General features: G+C 39.6%; 1 protein-coding gene across 1 annotated transcript in view; it reads left to right on the top strand.

Moving 5' to 3' along the window:
- Positions 1-21,901, top strand: part of GNAI3 (G protein subunit alpha i3) — a 62,102-nt gene that overhangs the window by 4,992 nt on the left and 35,209 nt on the right. Inside the window, exons 2-3 of the mRNA XM_010589543.3 lie at positions 20,652-20,694; positions 20,810-20,951. Of these exons, the coding sequence (XP_010587845.2) occupies positions 20,652-20,694; positions 20,810-20,951 (185 nt within the window). The remainder of the gene's footprint in view (positions 1-20,651; positions 20,695-20,809; positions 20,952-21,901) is intronic.

The following is a 21,901-nucleotide window of genomic DNA, read 5'->3' as shown; positions in this document are numbered from 1 at the left end:
TCTAACTATACTAATCCAAGTGGCTTTCTTTCTTATCTGAATTCCTGTAGAATAGTGATAACCATAGAGTAGCGTGCTTAGTACTTAATAGATTTGACAGGACACGTAACCTTTTAATCAGGGCTGCAGCTATGTTTCTTTAAAAATAATATTTAGATTATTAAGCTTATTTGTACTATTACAAAAAGTAAAGTTGGTTTTTGTGCATTTGTTTCTGATAAAAAGGTTTCTGATGGAGAGATCTTGATTTAGAGAAGGTTGGTGAGACCTAAGGAGTTCCTGGGTGGTGCGAATGGTCAGGTGCTCAACTGATAACTGAAAAGTTGGAGGTTCACATCCACCCACAGGCACCTCTGAAGAAAGAGCTGATACCCAAACCAAATCCTTTGGGCCTTGAGTCGGTTCCAACTCACAGCAACCCTATAGGACAGAGTAGGACTGCCCCACAGGGTTTCCAGGGAGCGCCTGCTGCACCGGAACTGCTGACCTTTTGGTTAGCAGCCGTAGCACTTAATCACGATGCCACTAGGGTTTCCAAAGACCTGGTAGTTTACCAAGTAGAACTGTGCTCCGTAGGATTTTCAGTACACTACTTTTCGAAGACCTGGTAGTCTACTGAAAACCCTGTGGAGCACAGTTCTACCCTGATACACATTGGATTGTCATGAGGCAGAAACAGCTTGACAGCAGCTGGTTTTGGTGAGACCTAACGCACTGTGGGTCACCATGAGTCGGAATTGACTCAATGGCAACTTTTTTTTTTAAAAAACATTGTGCTGTTTACTCTTTCCCTCCTTCATTGTGTCGAGCTACTTCATCTTCTAAGTTTCCTGGAAAGTGTGAGGGAGTAGGTAGGTCTCAACAGATACTTTGTTTTTTACCCTTTCTCCCTCCTCTTCCTTCCAGGGTTTCTTGCACAACATTTTTTTTTTTTTTAACCCTTTAGACTGTCAGAGGATCCACAAACTTTCTAAAATTGATAGCAAAATTTGTGGGTGTAATCATTTTTTAGGGAGGGGAGCCATGTTTTTCATATGGTTCTTCCCTCACAATACTGCCTAACCTCCATTCTTGAAAATCTCATCTTTGAGCAGGAAAAAGCAATATTAAGAGAGAGGAAAGCCAGCAGCCAGACAGAGATGGGATGTTCCAGATGCAAAGGCAGATGATAGGAAAAACCCTAAACATGGTAAGACATGGTGAGGAGTCTTATTTCCTCGTTTAGAGGTCAGTTTTTTACTTGAGAATTTTTGAAAAACCTGTTTTCTGTACTTGATATGGTTCTGCTTTCTCCCCTTCCCCTACTGAGTTAATGAACTGCCACTTAGTCCAAGTCAATATATCTAACATAGGACTCGTCTGCCCCCTTCACCTTCTCCCTCAAGTCTGCCCATAGTTCTGAACTTTTCTGTTCTGACGCCATCTTTCTCAAAATCATCTAGGCTGAAAATTGCAGTCATTTTTCTACTCTTCTCTTGCTCTGATCCCTCATAACCAGCCAGTTGACAAATCCTATGACTCAGCCGTTACCAGACTTTTCAGATTTCCAGTAAAACGAAAAGAAAAAATTGCGGACTGACAAGCGTTCTGATATTTTATTTTTCATAGTAAATACATTAAAAAAATTATCCCAAATTACCATTTATTATGATTACTAATTAGTTACCTTTCCTCCATGAAACTTTTTAATAATCTAAATTGGCTATGATCTGTCCTTCTCTTTTTGACACCTCATAGTACTTTGTGCCTATATTATGCGGCTTTAGTCTTATTTAGAGTATGGTTACTCATACGCTTCTTGTTTACTGCCGTCGAGTTGACTCTGACTCATGGCAACTCATGTAGCATAGAACTGTGCTCTGTAGCGTTTTCAGTGGCTAATTTTTCAGCAGTAGATCACCAGACCCTTGTTCAGAACCTAGTACAATGCTAAGGTTTCTTGCCGGTAAAGAGCAGAAACCCACTCAAACCAGTTCAAGTAAAAAACAGGCTTATTGAAAGGACACAGTAGGCAACTTTGTAAGCATCAGGCATCCAAGGATAGATAAAAATGAAATACAGCTAGGTCTCATGGATTGTGATACACCCAACCTACAACTTCTACAGAAAGATCTCTTGCCCTGATTTGCTAGTAAGTCAGCTCTTCAGACCACCTTTTCTGCTCATGACTTCTCTGCCCTTGCCCCTCCCTTCCAATTTTCAGTTTGCATGTGGCTTTGGCTTACTCTCACGCTTTCTCTGGCTCACACTCTGCCTGACCTGGTAGTTGCAGTGCTCCATGACTTCTGACTCAGGTTTCCCAGGATCCCTGTTCCAGGTTCCTGGCTAGGAGTATCACATTGGCCCAGCCTTGTCAGGTACCTGCTATAATCTAGTCAGGTGTGGTGGGGATGTGGTAGAGGTGAAGGAGTATCCTAAGTTTTATAAGGCTGACCTTTTCAAAGACTGAAGTAGGTCAGAGTCTCTAAAAAGAAGGCATGGCCAGAGAGCTAGTGATTAATAAATAGATTACAATGCTTGCACCCTAGCAGATACTCATTAAATATAAGTTTAATGTAATGGAATGAGATAGAAATATTGAGGAACCAAACATATCACTTTTTTAGTTTCTCATTAGTTCATGACAATATATTTCCTATTTGTCAACATTAGTCATTTTGTGTGGTTAGGAGATACAATTAAATTCAATTTGAGGTAGGGCTGAAGGATTTTAAATTCCTTTTATCAACACATCCAACTCAGAATAGTTAATGTCACCTGAATTTAATTACCTTTGATTGTAGTTCAGGAATTAATTTTTAAAATACATATGATCCGCTCAAGGTCTTTATCATCCTTGCTTTTTCCTTGCTCATTTCACCCTACTACTTTTATAAGCGAGTCCTTGGGTGGTACGAGTGGTTAAGTTCTGAACTACTAGCTGAGAGATTGGCAGTTTGAAGACAGGCAGTTCATGCTTCCAAAAAGTCAGCCTTGACGCCTATGGAGTATTTCTCCTGCATGGTTGGTGTCACCATGAGTCGGCATTGACTGATGGCAGCTGACAACAACAATAACTTTTTATGAGTACCAGAAAATAGTCTGAGGCTAAGGGAGGAGGTAAAACAGACTGTTTTGCTCCTTGCTAACAATCTTGCTTACAAGTTTTTGTTAGGCAGTAGGTAAAGACATTCGGCAGAGTAGATTGCTGGTAGCTTTTAGCTGTCCATGCTCTCCTCCATGCTCTGTGTTCACCTTATGTTTACTTAGATTAGCTTTGTTTTGCTTTTTTGAGAGATGGGACTTGTTGGGGGAAGTAGAGAGGGAGAGATGATTTAAGTACTCAGGAGCTAGAACATTAGCAGCAAAGACCAAAAAATAAAAATATTGTGGGTCTCATAATAAATATCTAGAGCAGTGGAGACTAGATTTGTTCAGGGTATTGAAGATTTTTTTTTTTTAATTGTTTTCTAGCTAACAGAATATAGTAGAAGTAAAATACATATCTTTGAACTGGTAACTAAATTCAAAAGTAGGAGATACCATTAAATAATAAGCATGGGGCAAAGATACTGAAAATTGAGAGATGAGTTTTAGTCCTAATCTCTGAGCTTCATTTTCCTTTTTCTGTACCAACAAGGAGTGTAAATTGGATTTCAGGGTTCCTCATCTGTGAAGTTAATACTGTCAACCAGATGGAATATTTTGGCAAGTTATAAAGAGCCCTATTTTTTTTGTTATTTCTCATATTCTTGAGTTTGATTGAAATTAGTTTAAGGTAATAAACCTGTTAGGAAGATAGTTAAAAACTAAGGTTAAAACCCTCAAAGATATAAATTCATTAAGTACCCGAAAGGTGTGTTTTGAAGAGAATACAAATCAATTATTCTAGTATTTGATTAGCCTCCTCTCTATTTTAATTGTCTTCATTTCTGTATAATTCTTTTTCTGTGTTTAGCAAGTTATCTTTAAGCCTTTTATCTACCCAGGCTATTCTGTTACCTGCTTAGTAATCAGCTGTATCATTTCTGTAATTCAAGCTGCTTGAACTGAATAACATTGTGTTAGTTGTTCTAGTTTGATACAGCACCCCATGTAAATGAAATATTCTATTTTCCATGACTTGCCATTAAGTTGTAACATAAGTTAATACTTCTGATTTGAACCTAGCAAAGAAGGAAGACATCAGAAAGATCAAATTTGTGTGAGTTGTACCTGAATAATGTTCTAGTGATCTTAGAAACAAGTTTCAGGAAGATCTACTGTTTAGACCTAAGTTTCCTCTGATTTCCAGGTTAGGCTTGGGAGATAATTAAAGGTTTAAGAAAGATTGTTAACTAATTAAGATTATCTGAGCTGTTATGTTCATTGATCTGTTACTGTTTTGGTGGCGATGGCCTCTTTTTGTCATCAAGTCATTCTCAAATGGATGTTTTTAATACTTATATAAGCGTCTTTCAGTTTCTTGAATGATGTTTTGTATTTTATATCAAAATATTCTTGTTGCTTAACTGATAATATTGTAAAGCTGCTCATGTAAATCTATAACTGTTAAGGAGTCAGGCACATCCCAACATGATCAAAACATACATTCTGTTGGTAAATTTAAATTGTGCCTGTATCTCCTCCTTCTATTCATCAGACCTACAATTCATACTTACTACACTGGTGATATAAACCAAAAATCAAACCCGTTGTCGTCGAGTCAGTTCTGACTCATAGTGACCCTATAGGACAGAGTAGAGCTGCCCCACAGGGTTTCCAAGGAATGGCTGGTGAATTCAAACTGCCAACCTTTGGGTTAGCAGTTAAACTCTATAGGGACCATTTAAATCAAACTTCCTTAGAGTTAGCAAGGATTCTTGCCATCTTGTAATTAATCTTCCTGTAATGATTGATTGTGTAACCTGTTTATACTTGGTCAGATACTAAAAATTTCCTTTATCCTTTTGGGTTGGATTTTAAAATTAAGATAGTCAGTATTCCATTAAATTCTAAGAACTTACAGAAATGTTACATTGTATTTGGATTTCTGTTTTAGTCCCATATTCATATCCCTAGAGTCCCTGAATGGCACAGAGGGTTAAGTGGTCAGCTGCTCACCAAAAGATTAGCAGTTGGAGTCCACCCAGAAGCACCTTGGAAGAAAAACTTGGCAATCTACTTCTGAAAAATCAGCCATTGAAAATCCTGTGGAGCACACAGTTCTACTCTGACACACATGGGGCCGTCATGACTTGGAGTCAGCTTGACAGCAGCTGGTTTAGTTTTTGTTGCATTTATTGATATCCCTAGTTTTTATACTTGTTTAAGTGCATGACCAGTTACCATCGTAGTGACCCCATATTGCAGAATAGAACTTCAGTCCATTGGGTTTTTCTGACTTTGACCTTTCAGAAGCAGCTCACCAAGGCTTTGTTTCCAGGCACCTCTGGGTGGGTTTGAACCACCAACCTCTGTTAGTGGCCGAGCTCTTAACCGTTTGCTCCACCCAGGGACTCCTGTTCATTGGATAGTACTACACATTATGATAGGACCTTGGGACTCCCTGATTTGATTTTGGGATCATTATGTTGGTTTTTTTTTTTTTTTAATGTTAAAACAGTAAAAATCTTGTGAGAAATAACAAAACTATTCACTGCTCTTGAGGAACTATTGAGAATGGGTTTTGACCAGGACCTTGGAAAATACATGTTACAAATTACTGTTTATTGTAAAAAGATAATTTTAGAATGACATACATTTAATAGAACATTTCACCTTCCGTTTCCTAATGTTGAATTATTTATCTAAAAATAGAAACTGAAAGACTTCAGTTTAATGGTGTAAAAGTTTTTTGCCATTTTACAGCATTAATAAATTCTCACATATTTTGGTTCATTTCAGGATTTTAAAAAATAATTTTCTTCCTCTGCCTCTAATAAGAGGAGTATAGTCGGCTGTCCATACCCATGGATTCAGTCAACCATGGTCAAAAATATTTGGGGGGAGGGAAAAGAAGTTGTAAAAAAGCAAGACTTGAATTTGCCATGCCCCAAGCACTACACTGAATCCATGTGAATAAAGTGACGTGTGGGCATCCCCTGCTGTAGCCGCCTGCCAATTCACAGATCCTTGGTCTCTCTCCAGCACTCCTTGTTTGAGCATTGTTTGCACCTTGTTCACTACTTGTCTGTGTGCACCTTTTGTTTCTGTGAAAAAATAGCTCCTAAAAAGCAACTAAGTGGTCAGAGCAATGCCTCAAAGACTAAGAGGAGAGAGCGTAAAGTGCTGTCTCTGAACAAAGACAGAAATTTTAGATGTTTTGACAAGTGGCATGTTGCTTGTGGAAGTGGGCCATAAGCTTAGTAAGAACAAATTGAGCATTCGCACAGTAAAGCAGAAAAAAGCTGAAAATCATGAAAGTATAGCCTGTCTGGTTTGGGATGAAATGTTTACAGAGGCTGAAAAAGCATAAAGTGTGTAAGCATTAGTACCTATTTACATAGCATTTATATTGTATTAGGTATTATAAGTAATCTTCAGATGATTTAAAGTGTATGGGACAAAGGGACTTGAGCATCCTCGGATTTTGGTATCCATGGGGGTCCTGGAACCAATCTCCAGGATCAGAAGGGATGGCTGTATATCTCTTATTCTTCTGTTTTTGTTCTTGTCATAATTAAAATCCATATTTATGTCCATCAATATTTGTAGTTTTTTCCACTTTTTCTAGGCTACTTAAACATATTTTTAATAAACTTCTTATTTTGGAATAAGTTTAAGTTTACAGAAAAGTTGGAAAGAGTTCCCTGTTATATGTTTCACCTGGTTTCCGCTAATGTTGATGTCTCACATAACTGTGGTCCATATATCAAAACTAAGAGATTAGTGTTGGTTGCATTACTGCTTACTAGACTCCATCCTTTATTTGGATTTCAGCAGTTTTTCCACTGATTTTCCTTTTCTCTTCCAAGATCCAATCCAGGATACCACATTACATTTAGTCGAGGCTACTTTTTATTGAGCTTTTTGGTTTTCATTGTTGTCTAGAAGGAGAGTCATTTATTAGCTTATTTATGATTAAATTGTCTTGTATATACACAGGTGCTTTTCTAACCTGAAGATACAGGCGAGAAGTAGAAAGAGCTCTTAAGCAGTTCAAGTTGGGGAGATACAGAAGTAAGCAATGAAAGTATATATGGAATGTGATCACAGAAGGAGTAGCCAATTTTAGAGGGAGGAGGGGGCATTTATATCAGGGAATCTTCTATTTGGGGTGGTTCTTGAATAATAAATATGAACTCCTCAGGCAGAGACCAGAGAGAGGGAATAGTATGCATAAAGGCTAAAGACGCATAAGTGAGCAAACAGATTTGACTGGAATGAAGGGTTGTTTTGGGAAGGAATGGAGACGATAAGGCTAGAAAGGTTTGCAGGGGATTTGGAGAGTATTTATGTGAATTTGTAAGCATCTTAAGCCATGTATACCCTTACTCACTTATCAACTACATCATTATCCGACGTTTTGCATTTATGACAGTGGTAAAAAAATCTACTATCTGACTATTTTGCTTGTTAACGACATACATCTGGCAGTAGCAAACACCGAGGTGCAAGGGGAGAGTGACGCTGGCTGATCACAGTGTCAGGTTAGGTGTTAATTTGGCTGAACTGTGATTCTCCGTGGTTTGTCAGTTGTGTAATGATGTCGTTTGGTGGTTAAGTAATGATGTAGTCATCCTCCGTTTTCACATAATGTCGATTTTCATGTAACGACCTGGTCTTTGGAACCTAACTGGGTCAGTGAGGAGTGGGTGTATATTAATATGCATCTCATTTAGGGGAAATAATCTGGAGACTTTCTGTTCTCTGTTTTATTGCCTACCTTTTTGCCATTCCTCTAATTTGTGCTGTAGTAAGAGGGTGAACAGAAGTGAGTATGTGAAACCCAGACTTTTTTGGATTTGGGTTTAACAGCATTGGCAATAATTTACATGATAAAGGAAATTGAAATTGTAGATGTCTTTTGTCATTTGGCAACTCAATTTGTGCTGTTTTGCTGTTGGCGAATTTTTAAAGTGTGGTATTAATTTACATTGAATAGGTATATAGAAAGATGTTCTATGCTGCCATCAGTGTTTGAGGGCCCTGTGTAGGGAGTGGGCTTCTAACATATTTAAATGTAAAATTTGGGGATATATGGGTTTGGAGAATGAATGTAGGATTACAATTAACTTTGGAGAATATCTCCACTGTCTATGAAGAATTATTTTTTTGGGTTAAAATGAGGTCTTTGGATTATTTGTTACAGTTGTGACCTTTCTTTTTCCTGTTACTCTAAATAAAGTACAGGTGTGATTAGTATGTTTGCTACATAAATTGGGCATTATACTTCAAATTTAATACTCTACTTTTTTGTCCTGAGACAAAACTAAAAAGGAATGTATCTTTGCAGAAGTGGTTTTCAGTCATGTCGTTTGTAAATACCACATAGTTCAGTGTTAGCACCAAAATGGCTTTTTGTTGCCCTGCTTTCAAAGAAGTAAAAGGAAACTTACTCACCAGAGGCCAAAATTACAATATTGTTGCAGCCAGAAAGTAATTCCCCTTTTTGTTCACAAATGACTTTCTCTTAAGCATTCTTCTGCTGTTTTCACAAATGTGAGCAAGGAAGCCCTGCTTCTCCCTTCATGGCCAGTTGCCCAAAGAGAACATGGGATCTTTAACAGCACTCAGATCATGTTGCTTATATTCTTAAGTAATAACATTTTGAGAAGAGCTGCTTGGGCCAGTGATCTACTTTTTTAATTTTATTGTGCTGTAGGTGAAAGTTCACAGAGCAAATTAATTTCTCATTCAACAGTTTATACACAAATTGTTTTGTGACATTGGTTGCAATCCCCACACTGTATCAACACTCTCCCCTTCTCCACCCCAGGCTCCCTGCTTCCTGTCCCTTCCTGCTTTCTTTCTTTGCTTGTGGGGCAGTGTTGCCCATTTGGTCTCATTAACATGATTGAGCTAAGAAGCGTGTTCCTCATGTGTTATTGTTTGTGTTATAGACTGTGTAATCTTTGAGCGAATGGTGAACTTCAGGAGTGATTTCAGTTCTGAGTTAAAAGGATACCTGGGAGCCATTGTCCCTGGGTTCACCCAGTCTCTGTCAGACCAGTAAGATGGTCTTTTTTGTGAATTTGAATTTTTTTCTACATTTTTCTCGCACTCTGTCCTGGACCCTTATTGTGATCTCCTGTCAGAGTGGTGAGTGGTGGTAGCTGGGCACCATGTAGTTGTTCTGGACTCAGGCTAGTGGAGGTAGATTTTTTTTTTTTTAAATCAAACCCTCATTTTCCTTAGGTGATTTATGATTGTTAAAATGACTAATAAACTCTGTGTTTTATGGCTTATAAGGCTTGTTAAATGATAGGTCATGTCCGTGTAATTGGTGAAAGACATAACATTCTGAACAAACTATACTGTGTAAATTACGTACATATACTGATTGTTAGGGCTTTTTTAATCTCTTCTTCTCTCATTGCATATTTACCTTCTAGAAATACTTAGTGAAAAAGTAATTAATGTTGAGAGGGACATATAGATGGCTTCAGAGATAACTGATAATATTTTATTTTTAAGCTGGTTGATGGGTACACAGATGTTTGCTTTGTTACTCGCGTTATGAATATTCCGTTTTATATATTTAATAAAGACAACTTAAAAATTTAAAGGCAAAAAGAATTTCCTTAATGCTAGTGCCAGTCTCCCCCCCCCCTCCCGCCCCTTTACAAGTAACAGAAAGCTCATTCAAACTAGCTAGTAAAGTTAGAGGGAATGTTGTTAGACTAGAGAGAGGTTTTGTGGATGCTGGAAGAGCCGAAGAATCAAGCCGCAGGAACTGAGGCAGCTCTTGGGGTGTGGCCAGGCTGTTGTCTCTGCCTTTCCTCTCTTAGTCCTTCCTCTGTTCCTGACTTTTCTGTCTTCTCTGTTTCTGTCTGTTTTTGCTCTATTCTGCCTTCATTTGTTCTCTTTTGCCTTTCTCCTTTTTGTCCTTGGTCCTGCCCATCCTCTGTCCTGACTCACTTTCTCTTTTGTGCACTCTCTTCTCTCTCATGGTATCTTTAAGTCTTTATGCATGTTTATTCACCTTTGTCTTCCTGCACATTTGTCTGTTCACTTTTGTCTCCAGACCAACTTGCTCTGAATTCTTTGTGACCTTGGTGTGCATGGAGCCCTATAATAGTTGCCTAAGTTTTCACACTTTGTGACCTGCTACTTTAGGACAACTTTTTCCGTATCTTCTAGTTCAGGTTCATCAGATAATCTGATTGGTCCTACTCGTCTTTTGTAGCTGTAGGCCTCTCTCTGACCAGTCTGTGAGTGGGTCACTCCTGCATCAGGTACTTACTCCTGGTGCAATCACAGGAAGGGACGTGACCCAGATTATATGGGTCATTGCCCACAAAGGAGGCAGCAAACTAGGAATTTTTCTAGAAGGGGCTATGGGCAGGCATGCATTCTGAAATACATCAATTAAGTTCACCAAAATTTTCTTATTATATGCACTTTAAACTTTTTTGGTGATAGGTATGTGATAGCTTTCTAGAAAAATCTGTCTCGGAAAAGAAACGCATTGTCTCTGTCCCAGTCACAGCTCACTGCCTTTTTTAATCCTTAATATTAATTAATTTTTTTATTCATTGAATACATATTTAACCAGTGCTCACTGTATTTCATGTACTGTTTTAGGTGTTGGGGGTACAGGGGTAAACAGGACAGATTCATAGCAGTTTATTTCACTGAAGTGGAGCAATGGGTGCAAGAGAGCTAGGACAGATTTTGAGAGTAAGGTTAGAGGGGAGCGAGGCTAGTGAGTGAGTCCAGAATTGTCAGGCATAGTCGTGGGGTGAGAGTTGAAGGCATAGCCAGGAGTGGGCGTAGAGCTGAGTAAAAAGATGCAGAGAAATGGAAATCTGTTTCTGTAAACTGCCCACATAAAAGATTCCTTCCCTTGCAACTGGCATTTGCAGAACGTGATTAGGCAACCACTGAATCTCATAGAAACCCAAGCCATTCATCTCACAGGTAGTTACTAATTGCCTACTCTGTCCGAGATTGCGCTCTAGATTTGGGGGAACACAAAAAGGAGGCACTATTTTGTGCTTTTTGAGGAGAAGCTTTTGAGCTCAGGGCTAGTGGAATCCTAAGCAGGCACAAACCTAAATAATTAGAATAGTTTGACCAGGCACTAGAGTTAACAGTGTTTGACACTGCCTTGTAGGGCCAGGCTGAGCCTGGTCAGGGTGCCCCAGAGGTGAAAGGACACAGGTATGGAAGTGCCAAAATGAATTACATTAGCATTTTAATCAAAATTAAGAAAACCAGTTAGCAGTTTATGAGAAGCAAGAAGAGTAGGAGTTGGGAAGATAGTAAAATAGTTGTTTTTAGAGTAGCTAGGCTAGAGATAAAATGGAAAGAGAATGTGGGGGTAGGGGCAGGACCAGTTGCGGAGATAATTTCTGAAGTCACCACCCTCTTGGACTGACTCTGAAAAGGAATAATTGCTTAAGTGCTCAGCTGCTAACAGAAAGTTTGGTGGTTTGAACCCATCAGCCACTGCCCAGGAGAAAGATGTGACAGTCGGCCTCTGTAAAGGTTACAGCCTTGGAAACCCCGTGGGGCAGTTCTACTCTGTCCTGTAGGGTCGCTATGAGTGAGAATCAGCTTGAGTCCAGTACAACTAGATGGTGCCCGACTACCACCACTGAGTGCTCTGACAGGGATCACAATAGAGGGTCCTGGGCAGAGCTGGAGAAAAATGTAGAACAAAAAGCTAACTCACAAAAATAGACTAGACTTACAGGTCTGACAGAGACAGGAGAAACCCTGAGAGTATAGCTCCCGGATACCCTTTTAACTCAGTACTAAAGTCACTTCTGAGGTTCACCCTTCAGCCAAAGATTAGACAGACCCATAAAACAAAACGAAACTAAAGGGGCACACCAGCCCAGGGGCAAGGATGAGAAGGCAGGAGCGGATAGGAAAGCTGGTAATGGGGAACCCAAGGTTGAGAAGGGGAGAATGTTGACATGTCGTGGGGTTGGCAACCAGTGTCAGAAAATAATGTGTGTTAATTGTTTAATGAGTCACAAATTTGCTCTCTAAACCTTCATCTAAAGTACAATTTAAAAAAAAAAAAAGAATCAAGTCTTTTGGCAGTGGATATCAGGGTGGGAGTGATAACTGTTCAGAGGGAATGGGAAAGGTTTCAGCAAGGAGGTGACATTTGAGTTGAATAAAAATGAATAGTGTTTTCAAGGATGTTTATATGCAGATGCCTGTCATATTTAGGGGGACGGTGGGCTGGGTGAAAAAATTACTCCAATATTTTAGACTAAGGAAACTTGCCAATTTCACAAGAAAAATAGATCTTTGAGACTATAAATTCCTAAATTTATTTGTGTATTAAGTCTTAATGTCCAGTAGTTTGAGGTTCGTAGGAAACATGTTTGTTGAAAAAATGAATAACATAGTTTTTATTTGCTCAGAAAACATTTGTCCCATCTGTAATTCTTTTGACCTTTCTTTTTTATTGAATTAGGAAACCAGTGGTTTTTGTATTAAAAACCTTTTGAATGGCCTGTCATTTTTAACCTTACTCTGAAGTTTTACTGTTAGTTACTTACTTACAAAGGAGTTCCTGGGTGGTGCAAACTGTTCAGTGCTCTGCTACTAACTGAAAGGTTGGCAGTTCAAACCCGCCCAGAGGTGCCTCAGAAGGCAGGCCTGGCAGTCTCCTGAAAGGCCACAGCCTTGAAGACCCTGTGGAGGCAGTTCTATTCTGTGCACATGGGATTGCTGTGAGTCAGAATTGACTCCATGGCAAATAGCAATAACAACAACGAGCTATTTAAACCGGTTAATAAAAAAGAATCAGCGGGAGCAATAGGTATTCTTTAGTTATGGGTCTTCACTTTTTTGTTTTGTGTTTTAAAGAATAGCATTCTGACTTGAATGCTCGCTAGTTCAAGACTGTATTACCATAGAACACACTCAAGGATGAATATGGGAGGCTGGCCTACGAGATGACTCTGACTTTGTTACTGTTGCTGCATTCTTTAATTCTTTCTACTCTTTGTCCCTTTTTGAGCAGGAGGAGTACATGATTATCGTAGCTATTGTGAACGGTTGGCTTTATAACCAGTAATTGATCTAGATGTTGAGAATGGTTGGGTTGATAGGAAGGTGTGGGTCCATGGTGTGATATGAGGCCTACGTGTGGCAGGATAAGAAATTCAGTCTGCTTTTAGTGTTACAGAGTATTAGAGCGCAACCACAGAGAACATCTAGGCCAAAGCCCTTCACATTTTATTTTATTTTTTATTGTTCTTTAAATGCAAGTTTACAGTTCGTTAGTTTCTCATACAGGCATTTATAGACACATTGTTATGTGACTGTAGTTGCTCTCCCTATAATGTGACAGCGTACTCCTCTCCACCCTGTGTTTACCGTGTCCATTCAGCCAGCTCGCGTCCGCATCTGCCTTCTCATTTGGCCTCTGGTCAGGGGCTGCCCATTTAGTCTCATGTATCTACTTGAGCTAAGAAGCACACTCTTTGCAAGTATCATTCTATGCCTTATTGTCTAGTCTAATCTTTGTCTGAAGAGTTGGCTTCGGGAATGGTTTAGTTTTGGGCTAACAGAGGGCCTGAGGGAACCCTTCACATTTTATATACAGGGAAACAGGCACTGTGAAGTTACGTGACTTGCCCAAGGTCACACAGCTAGTGATGGCAGAGCTAGGACTAAAATGTAGTTTTTCATACAGTTTATGAATGACTACATGGTGTCATTAGCCGAAAAAGATATTTTTAACTGCTAGTGTTTTAAATGAAGGGGGAGACTGAGAAAAAAATAAAAATATTAGCAGATTAGGCTGCCAGCCTGCTGTGGGGGAAGAGCTGTTTATGCCTATTCTAGTTGTATGTTCCCACAGGGCTGATAATGGGAGCCTGGAGAGGGAGAGCCTTGGTCAAGCAGTGACTGACTAGAAGGTTACCAGAAAATACTGCCACATTGAGACTTAGCTGTCCAGACATCCAGAAAGGGGCTCTGCTCTAATTATATTCCTGAACTTTGAGAAGTTTCAAGATTTCTCCACAGAAACAAGTACTTAAAAGGAAAAGGAGGGGTACGGATGGTGAGACGTGTGGGAGAGGACGAAGTAGGAAGATCTAGGGTTGAGACTGTACTAAGGAAGAGAATGTTTTGTTGCTCCGAGTGGGGTGGGTAAAATGACTAATGCTTTGACATAGTTTTGCTGTAGCTTTTAGGTTGTAAGTTGTTGTTTCAGTGCATGAATCCAAATTCCATCTAGGATTTTGTTGCTGTGAAACAGTTGCTAAGTAATTATACCATTTGTGTTGAGATTTGGAACCAACAACAATATCCAAGGAGGTTTTATTAAATTAAACTCTTTGGGGCCATAACACCACATGGTAGTATTCTGAACAGTGCAAGCAACATTCACAAATAATAGCTAGCTGACATTTAATTGAACACTTACTATATGCCAGATGCCATTCTAAGCATTTTCTAGGAATTAACTCATTGAATCCTCTCAAAATCCTTGAGATAGGTGGTGTTATTGACCCATTTTACACAAGAAGAAATACATTGTGCCTGAAGGGACAGAAATATAAAAGAGCATAAAATACTGTTGTACCTTCTTTGGACTAGCTCTAGGTGATCTCTTTTAGTCAAACTGAAAGAGAAAAAGAGGAACGCATCAGGTGACAGTGTTTTTAAGTATTAGCCATCTCTCAGAGTTAGTTTTTAAAATCAGCCTGTGCAAGAGCTGAGTCACTTTGCTCATATGTGATAATAATGATTGTATCTATATTAGCGATTTCATTCACTGGCCTTTTTCTTTCTTTTTTAATATCTTGAAAGAAATCATCACCATCTCTCATTTTCATACCCATAATGTAGTGTATGTTATGGGGAAAAATACGGGGCATATGTTAGGGTGCCTGCTCTCAGGGAGCTTATTCGAAATAAAATTAAGAACTTATTTAGGTAAATATTATGATTCTACATACTTGTAGCAAGTAGGGTATGTACTGGTGAATTGTTCTTCTTCTAAAGTGGTGATTATATATGCTAAACTGCATAAACTGCTCTTGTTTGTTTTAGAAAGTGATTTTCTAAATTAACTCAATTCCCTTATTATCTACGGATAGCCTTTCTCCTTTATTGAGAGTAAACTGTCTTAACAGCTTCCTCTTTTTCACTCAGAAATCTTTGCAACTTGACTTTTCATTCTTCTTACTTTAGAAGGGGTGTCCTTTTCAGAATGAAGTCTCCAAGTCACAGTGGTCCCATTCCCTCCTGTCTCTGAGGCCTTTCAGAATTTTCTTTTTTATATATCCTACCCCCTGCCCAGCTCTGTCCCTTCTGCCTGCAGAGTCATCTTCATTTCCTCCCTCTCCAGGCTATAGATTCTCTCTCTACAAATAGCCTTTGCATTGATTCCATTCTTTGCATCTCCACCGTTACAGCCCTGATGAATTGAAGGTGGGCCAATGGCTCTCCTCTTAAAATTGTGATGAAATTTGAAGAAAGAAGAGTAAAAATATGTTTGGGTGGGGGGAGCGGGCATGGGAAGCAGCTTAGGGAAAACCTGAGAGGGAGATGTTATCAAAGAGGGAGCTTACCACTGCAGCAGTGGAGCGCAGAGGATTGAGGTAAAAATGAAGAGTTTAGACCTAATAAAAAAGGGTTATAGAAAGTATTTGAAGAATTTGGATAATTGTTAGATAAACTGATACTTTGAAAATACTGCCATTTGGAAATGATGAGAAAGGAGAGGGCCTTTGAGCTGGATGTTTGAAAACATTACGGTAGTACAGAACAGGCTTGGAGTCAGACTCAGACAGGTGAGAATTCATTTGAGAAACGTGCATAAGGGGAGAGAAGATTTTGTTACAACTTGATGTAAGGAAAGAAGAGGAGTGAGTGGGTTCCAGAGGACTCTTAAATTTCATGCTTGGGAGACAGGTAAGATCTAGAAGCTGAATGGGTCAAAGACTTTTGATATAAAGTGATTCATTATTTGTATAAAATGCCTTGGAACACCCATTGAAACATTCTGTTTTCAATTTTGTGGTCAGTAAGAGATGCCTTCTTTTAAGAGATAGAACGGGATGCCTAACAAAAACTTGGGAGAAAATATGTAGTGCTATAATGAAGGTGAAGGACTGACCAGTATTTTATCAGGGGGCCTTGGAAATGTGAGTGATATAGGGCAGTGTAACTTTTTATCAGCACCTACGTGGGGTAGAACTTTCATCTGAAATTAATAGATTTACTGATTATTCAAAATAATCCAACATGACTGGTAAAAATGCTGTTTTCAATATATAAAAGAATGGTGCAAATTATTTCATTAATCTCGACTTGTCCTAATTAACCTAGTAGCTCTTGCTTACATGGGATAATCTGTGAATTCTGTGTCTTAAACAGTGTAGAGCATAACTGGTATGCATTCATATTCTGTTCCCCAAAATTGAATCGCCAGCTCTTTTTAATACGCATGGCGGAGGGTTACTTTTTTCTACAATGTCACTAGAAAGTCCTATGTGTACTCCTTGAATATTAACTATTTAGTCCTACTCGTGATTATCAGTTAGGCAGTAAGAACAGAGATAAAATAATAGGTAAATATTTCTTGATTTTGTAAGAATGTAGATGTCTGGAATTTCTGTATTTGAATTTTATTTTAACTAGCATTTTTGGCCAGTAGAATTGATAAATATTTAGTAAAGGTCATGCTTATTAAACATTAGTCTTTTATTTGTTCAACAATACTTACTTGGGTAACTAATTTTTGTCAGGCGCAGCTCCAGGTTCTGGGCATACAAGGATGAATAAGCCTTTATGGAGTTTGTGTTTCAGTGGAGAAAATAAGAAATGAACAAATCCGTAATGTTAAAAAGTGATAAGTGCTATAAAAAAATAACGGGAGAATGTGATGGGCTGGGGCTGTTTAGGTAGATTAGTCACGAAAGGCTTCTCTGAATGAAGAAGAAAACCTTGCAAAAATTATTCCAGGCAGAAGGAAGAGTAATTGCAAAAACCCTGAGTCAGGATCTACCTCAGTGAGAACCAGTTTGGTAGGTTGGAGGAAAAGCAAGAAAGCTAGCCCACAAGAGCAAAGAGAACAAAGTAGAGCTTAGTGGGAGATGAGGATGAAGAGGTAGGCAGGGATCAGAGCGTATCAGGCTTTATTGGCCTTGGGTTTGATTTTGAGTGTAGTTGGAGGCCATTGGAGGGCTTTTGGGCAGAGTTGTGACATGGTCTGATTTACATTTTACAAAGTTCCTTCCTGCTGTTGAGTGGGAAACTGACTATAGGAAAGGCAAGGTCTGGGCATTGGACCATTCAGGGAGTTTTTGCAGTGATCTAGACCTGTAGTTTCCCCTGTCACTATGATTCGGAATTGACTGATGGCAGTGGGTTTGGTTTTGGTATTGTAATGATCTATTGTGGTACAAGAGTTAGAACTTCTTTCTATTTCTAATCTAAAATAAAAATATAAGCTTTACTAATATTTAATAGATTGTCATTCACGTCCCCCGTCTCATCTGTATGTTAGTCACAGGTCACCATTTTTGGCCCGAGCATCTGGGTGAATACTGGTGCCATTTACCAAAATGAAAAGACTGCGGGAGGAACAGGGTTTGTTTTGGGGTGAGAGTGAAGAGTCTGTAATTCAGTTTTGGACATGTTAAGTTTGAGTTGCCTACCAGAAACCTAATGAGATATATCAGGTTAGTGGTTTAGATATATGGGTCTGTGGTGAAGGTTAGAAGCCAAGATTAGAGATCTAAATTTGGAAATCATTAGTATAGAGACAGTGTACACCAACTTTGGAGCCAAATAGTGTGAATGCAGATTTCAGCTCTGCCACTTATTGTGTAATTGTGGGCAAGTTACTTGACATCTCTCTGCTTCAGTTACCATATCTATAAAATGGGAATAATGATAATACTTACCTCACAGGGTTATTGTGAGGCTTAAATAAGTTAATACAGACACAGTACTTAGAATAGTGTCTGGCACATAGTAAGCACTTGCTAGGTATGAACTATTGCTATCAGCTTATAAATGTCTAAAACCATGAGATGAGATAACCTAGAAGAGTGAGTATAGATAGAGAAAAGGGGCCAAGGACAGCTCTGAAGCAATACAACCTTTAGAATCCAGAAATAGAAAGAGGAGACTGAGAAGGAATGAGGTCAGATGAGGAAAGTATGATGTCTAGAAGCCTGCCTAGTAAAAAAAATAGTTTAAGGCGATGTCATCAACTTGGACAAATGTTGCTTGAGAGGTTGAGCAAGGTGAGGACTGAGAATTGACCAGTAGGTTTGTTGAGATGGAAATTGTTGGAGACCTTGAGAAGTGGAGTCAGTATAGTGGATGAAAACCTGATTGGAGCGGGTTAAGGAGGGATTGGAGATAGAGAATCAGAGGCAGTGAATATAGATGACACGTTTGAGGAGCTTTACGATAAAGGAGAGCAGAGAGTGGTAGCCGGAGGAAGATATGGGGGGTTAAGGAAAGGTGGGGGGATGTAGGGAATATGTATGGATTTAAAGACGGGAGAGCATATAGCATGTTTGTCTACTGATGAGAATGACCTAGTGGAAGGAGAAAAGTGGGTGGTGTTTGAGTGTCACGGGATAATTGCAGCAGCCAAGACCCTGAGTAGCTAAATGAGATGAGTATGTGCACAAGGGAAGGGGTTAGTCTTAGACCTTGGAAGAGGTCTCTTCAAAAGACATTGGTGAAAGCAGAGAATATGTAGATGAAGATACGTTGGTAGATTTGGCTGTGGGAAAATGACTTAGTTTTTTTCTGATTGCTTTAATTTTCCAGTAGAAGAGGCAGGAGCGTCGGCTGAGGGGAGTGGGGAGGGCTTTGTAAGGTTTGAGAGAGAGGAGGTGGTGTGAAATAGGCATCTCGGTGAAATAGGCATCTCGGTGGGTAAGAGGATGAGTTTGATAGGGAAATGCAGCTCGACTTTAAGAGTTTAGAGGGCACTTTTGACATTTGTGGTCATTAGTTTAAAATGATTCCAGCAGACTTAAGGAGGGAAATGAGACTCTTGAGGGGGGTATACAGTGAAAAAGAGGTGGGGACAAATGCCTTCTCTGCTTCTCTTTGACCCTCTTTAGTCCCATGGGAAGGAGCCCCTGGTGGTGCCATGGTTAAAGCACTCGGCTGTTAACCAGAAAGTTGGTAGTTCGAACCCACCAGCTGCTCCTCGAGAGAAAGATGCTTCCATAAAGATTTACAGCCTTGGAAACTGTGAAGGGCAGTTCTATTCTGTCCTGTAGGTTCGCTATGAGTCGGAATCGACTCGATGGCAGTGGGTTAGGTTTTTTTTTTTTTAAGTCTGATAGGCAAGAAGCCGCTGAGGTCTTAGTAAAAATGAACAGGCCAAAAAATACCATCTCCTCATGTTTGCTGATGTGCATGATGTTTCATGCAGGAGATGAGCTCCTAGAGGTGTTTATGTTGTCATCTTTCCTTGTTGTTGTTGTTAGGTGCCGTTGAGTCAGTTCCCACTCATAGCAACCCTGTGCACAACAGAATGAAACACTGCCCGGTCCTGCACCATCCTTACAATCGTTACTATGCATGAGCTCATTGTTGCAGCCACTGTGTCAATCCACCTTGTCGAGGGCCTTCCTCTTTTCCGCTGACCCTGTACTCTGCCAAGCATGATGTCCTTCTCCAGGGACTGATCCCTCCTGACAACATGTCCAAAGTATGTAACACACAGTCTCGCCATCTTGGTTTCAAGGAGCGTTCTGGTTGCACTTCTTACAAGACAGATTAGTACGTTCTTTTGGCAGTCCATGGTATATTCAATATTCTTCACCAACACCACTATTCAAAGGCGTCAGTTCTTCTTCGGTCTTCCTTGTTCTTATATCTTTCCTTGGGTCTGCTTATTTTACACAAATTTTAACAAGGAGACCCTGGGACGCTTTCAGTGAATTACATCTGGTTGCTAAGTTATGTAAATGGAGCCCTGGTGGTGCAGTGGTTAAGCTCTTGGCTGCTAACTGAAAGGTCGGTGGTTTGAATCCATCGATGGTCATGGGAGAAAGATGTGGCAGTCTGCTTCAGTAAAGATTATAGCCTTGGAAATCCCCTTGGGGCAGTTCTGCTTTGTCCTATAGGGTCACTATGAGTTGAAATCTACTCTACAGCAGTGTTTGTTTTATAGATGCTTAAGGAGCCCTGGTGGCACAGTGGTTAAGTGCTCGGCTGCTAACCAGAAGGTTGGCGGTTTGAACCCACCAGCTGCTCAGTGGGAGAGAGATGTGGCAGCCTGCTTCCATAAAGATTTACAGCCTTGAAAACCCTATGAGGCAGTTCTGTTCTGTCCTATGGGATTACTATGAGTTGGAATCGACGCAACGGCAATGGGTTTGGTTTTATGTAGAGAGTGAAATGCTCTAATGGAGACGTTCCTAGTTTTTGCTGATAGGAAAGCTTCACCAAAATTTTCCCTGGGACCGGTGATTGCCATTAATTTAGAACTTTTGCTCACGTTGGTTTCATACATCTATGCTTGATAATGGATTAAATTCAAAGTCTGTTCTTGTTCCCTCTTTCAGGTGCTGGAGAATCTGGGAAAAGCACCATCGTGAAGCAGATGAAGTAAGTTGCAACCTGACCTTTGTAAGGCTGGATTCCCTCATAAAGCATAAAAAGTCCGTAGTATCTTTTCATTTTAGGTCCGTGGTAATGACTTGTGGTTTTCCTCTTTTTAAAGAATCATTCATGAGGATGGCTATTCAGAGGAAGAATGCAAACAGTATAAAGTAGTTGTCTACAGCAATACTATACAGTCCATCATTGCAATCATAAGAGCCATGGGACGGCTCAAGATTGACTTTGGGGAAGCTGCCAGAGCAGTAAGTGTTTCTCATTTCCTCTTTGCTTGAACACTTGAACACTAGATGCAGTTAAGGGAGAGGCAAAATTTGCTTCATGTTTTAGGGAAATGAATTTAAGCAACAAGATTTGGCAAAGTGCTGTGTAGTCACTTGGGAAGTGTTAGCAGTCTGCTTTCAGAGATAACTAGATTACCGTCACAATGAAGAGTCTGAGCACTGGGCTTCTGTGGGTATATGGTATATGGTAGGTTTCTGTAGTAACTGTTTTCAGTTGCTTCTTTCACAGCACTGTTGACTTTTGTAGTAATTCATAATGGTAAATTGAAATAATCTAAAAGAAAGGTTGCCATATATGCTGTTTTTTCAGGTGTAGCAATTAAGGGCAAAAAATGATCTCCCAGAATAAACTTGGCAAGGACATGATCATGAAGTCTAAATTTTAGAGGCAGTTTTCAGGTATTCAAGAATACTATATCCTTATACTAAGGAGCCCTGGTGGCGCCGTGGTTAAAAGCTCGGATGCTAACCAGAAGATAAGCAGTTTGAATCCACCAGCTGCTCCATGGAAATCCTGTGGGGCAGTTTTACTCTGTCCTGTAGGGTTGCTATGAGTTGCCGTAAGGTTGCTGTGAGTTGGAATCGACTCGACGGCAACAGGTTTTTGGTATATCTTTATACTAAATAGAACTGTAGGCTGTAGGATTGGACTATATTATGTTCTAGTATAATTTTTTTTAATACCTTGCGTATGTCAGGTATTCAAACTTTGTGTTGATTAGTTTTAATACTCAGTGGGCCCTGAAAGTCTAGTTTGTAAAGTAAGATGTTTGATGCTAGTGGAGAGAGGGTCAAAATAAAGTCGGGGGTGGAATCTTTTATATTACCATCAGCTTTTAAAGTCCAACAACAGGCAGGATTTATTTCCAGAAATTAAAGGAGTCATCAGCATCTCCTGAGTGCTGGGTTCA

This window comes from Loxodonta africana, chromosome 3 (genome assembly GCF_030014295.1).
Source record: "Loxodonta africana isolate mLoxAfr1 chromosome 3, mLoxAfr1.hap2, whole genome shotgun sequence".
NCBI classification, from domain to species: domain Eukaryota; kingdom Metazoa; phylum Chordata; class Mammalia; order Proboscidea; family Elephantidae; genus Loxodonta; species Loxodonta africana.
This window is presented reverse-complemented; position numbering and strand designations above follow the sequence as displayed.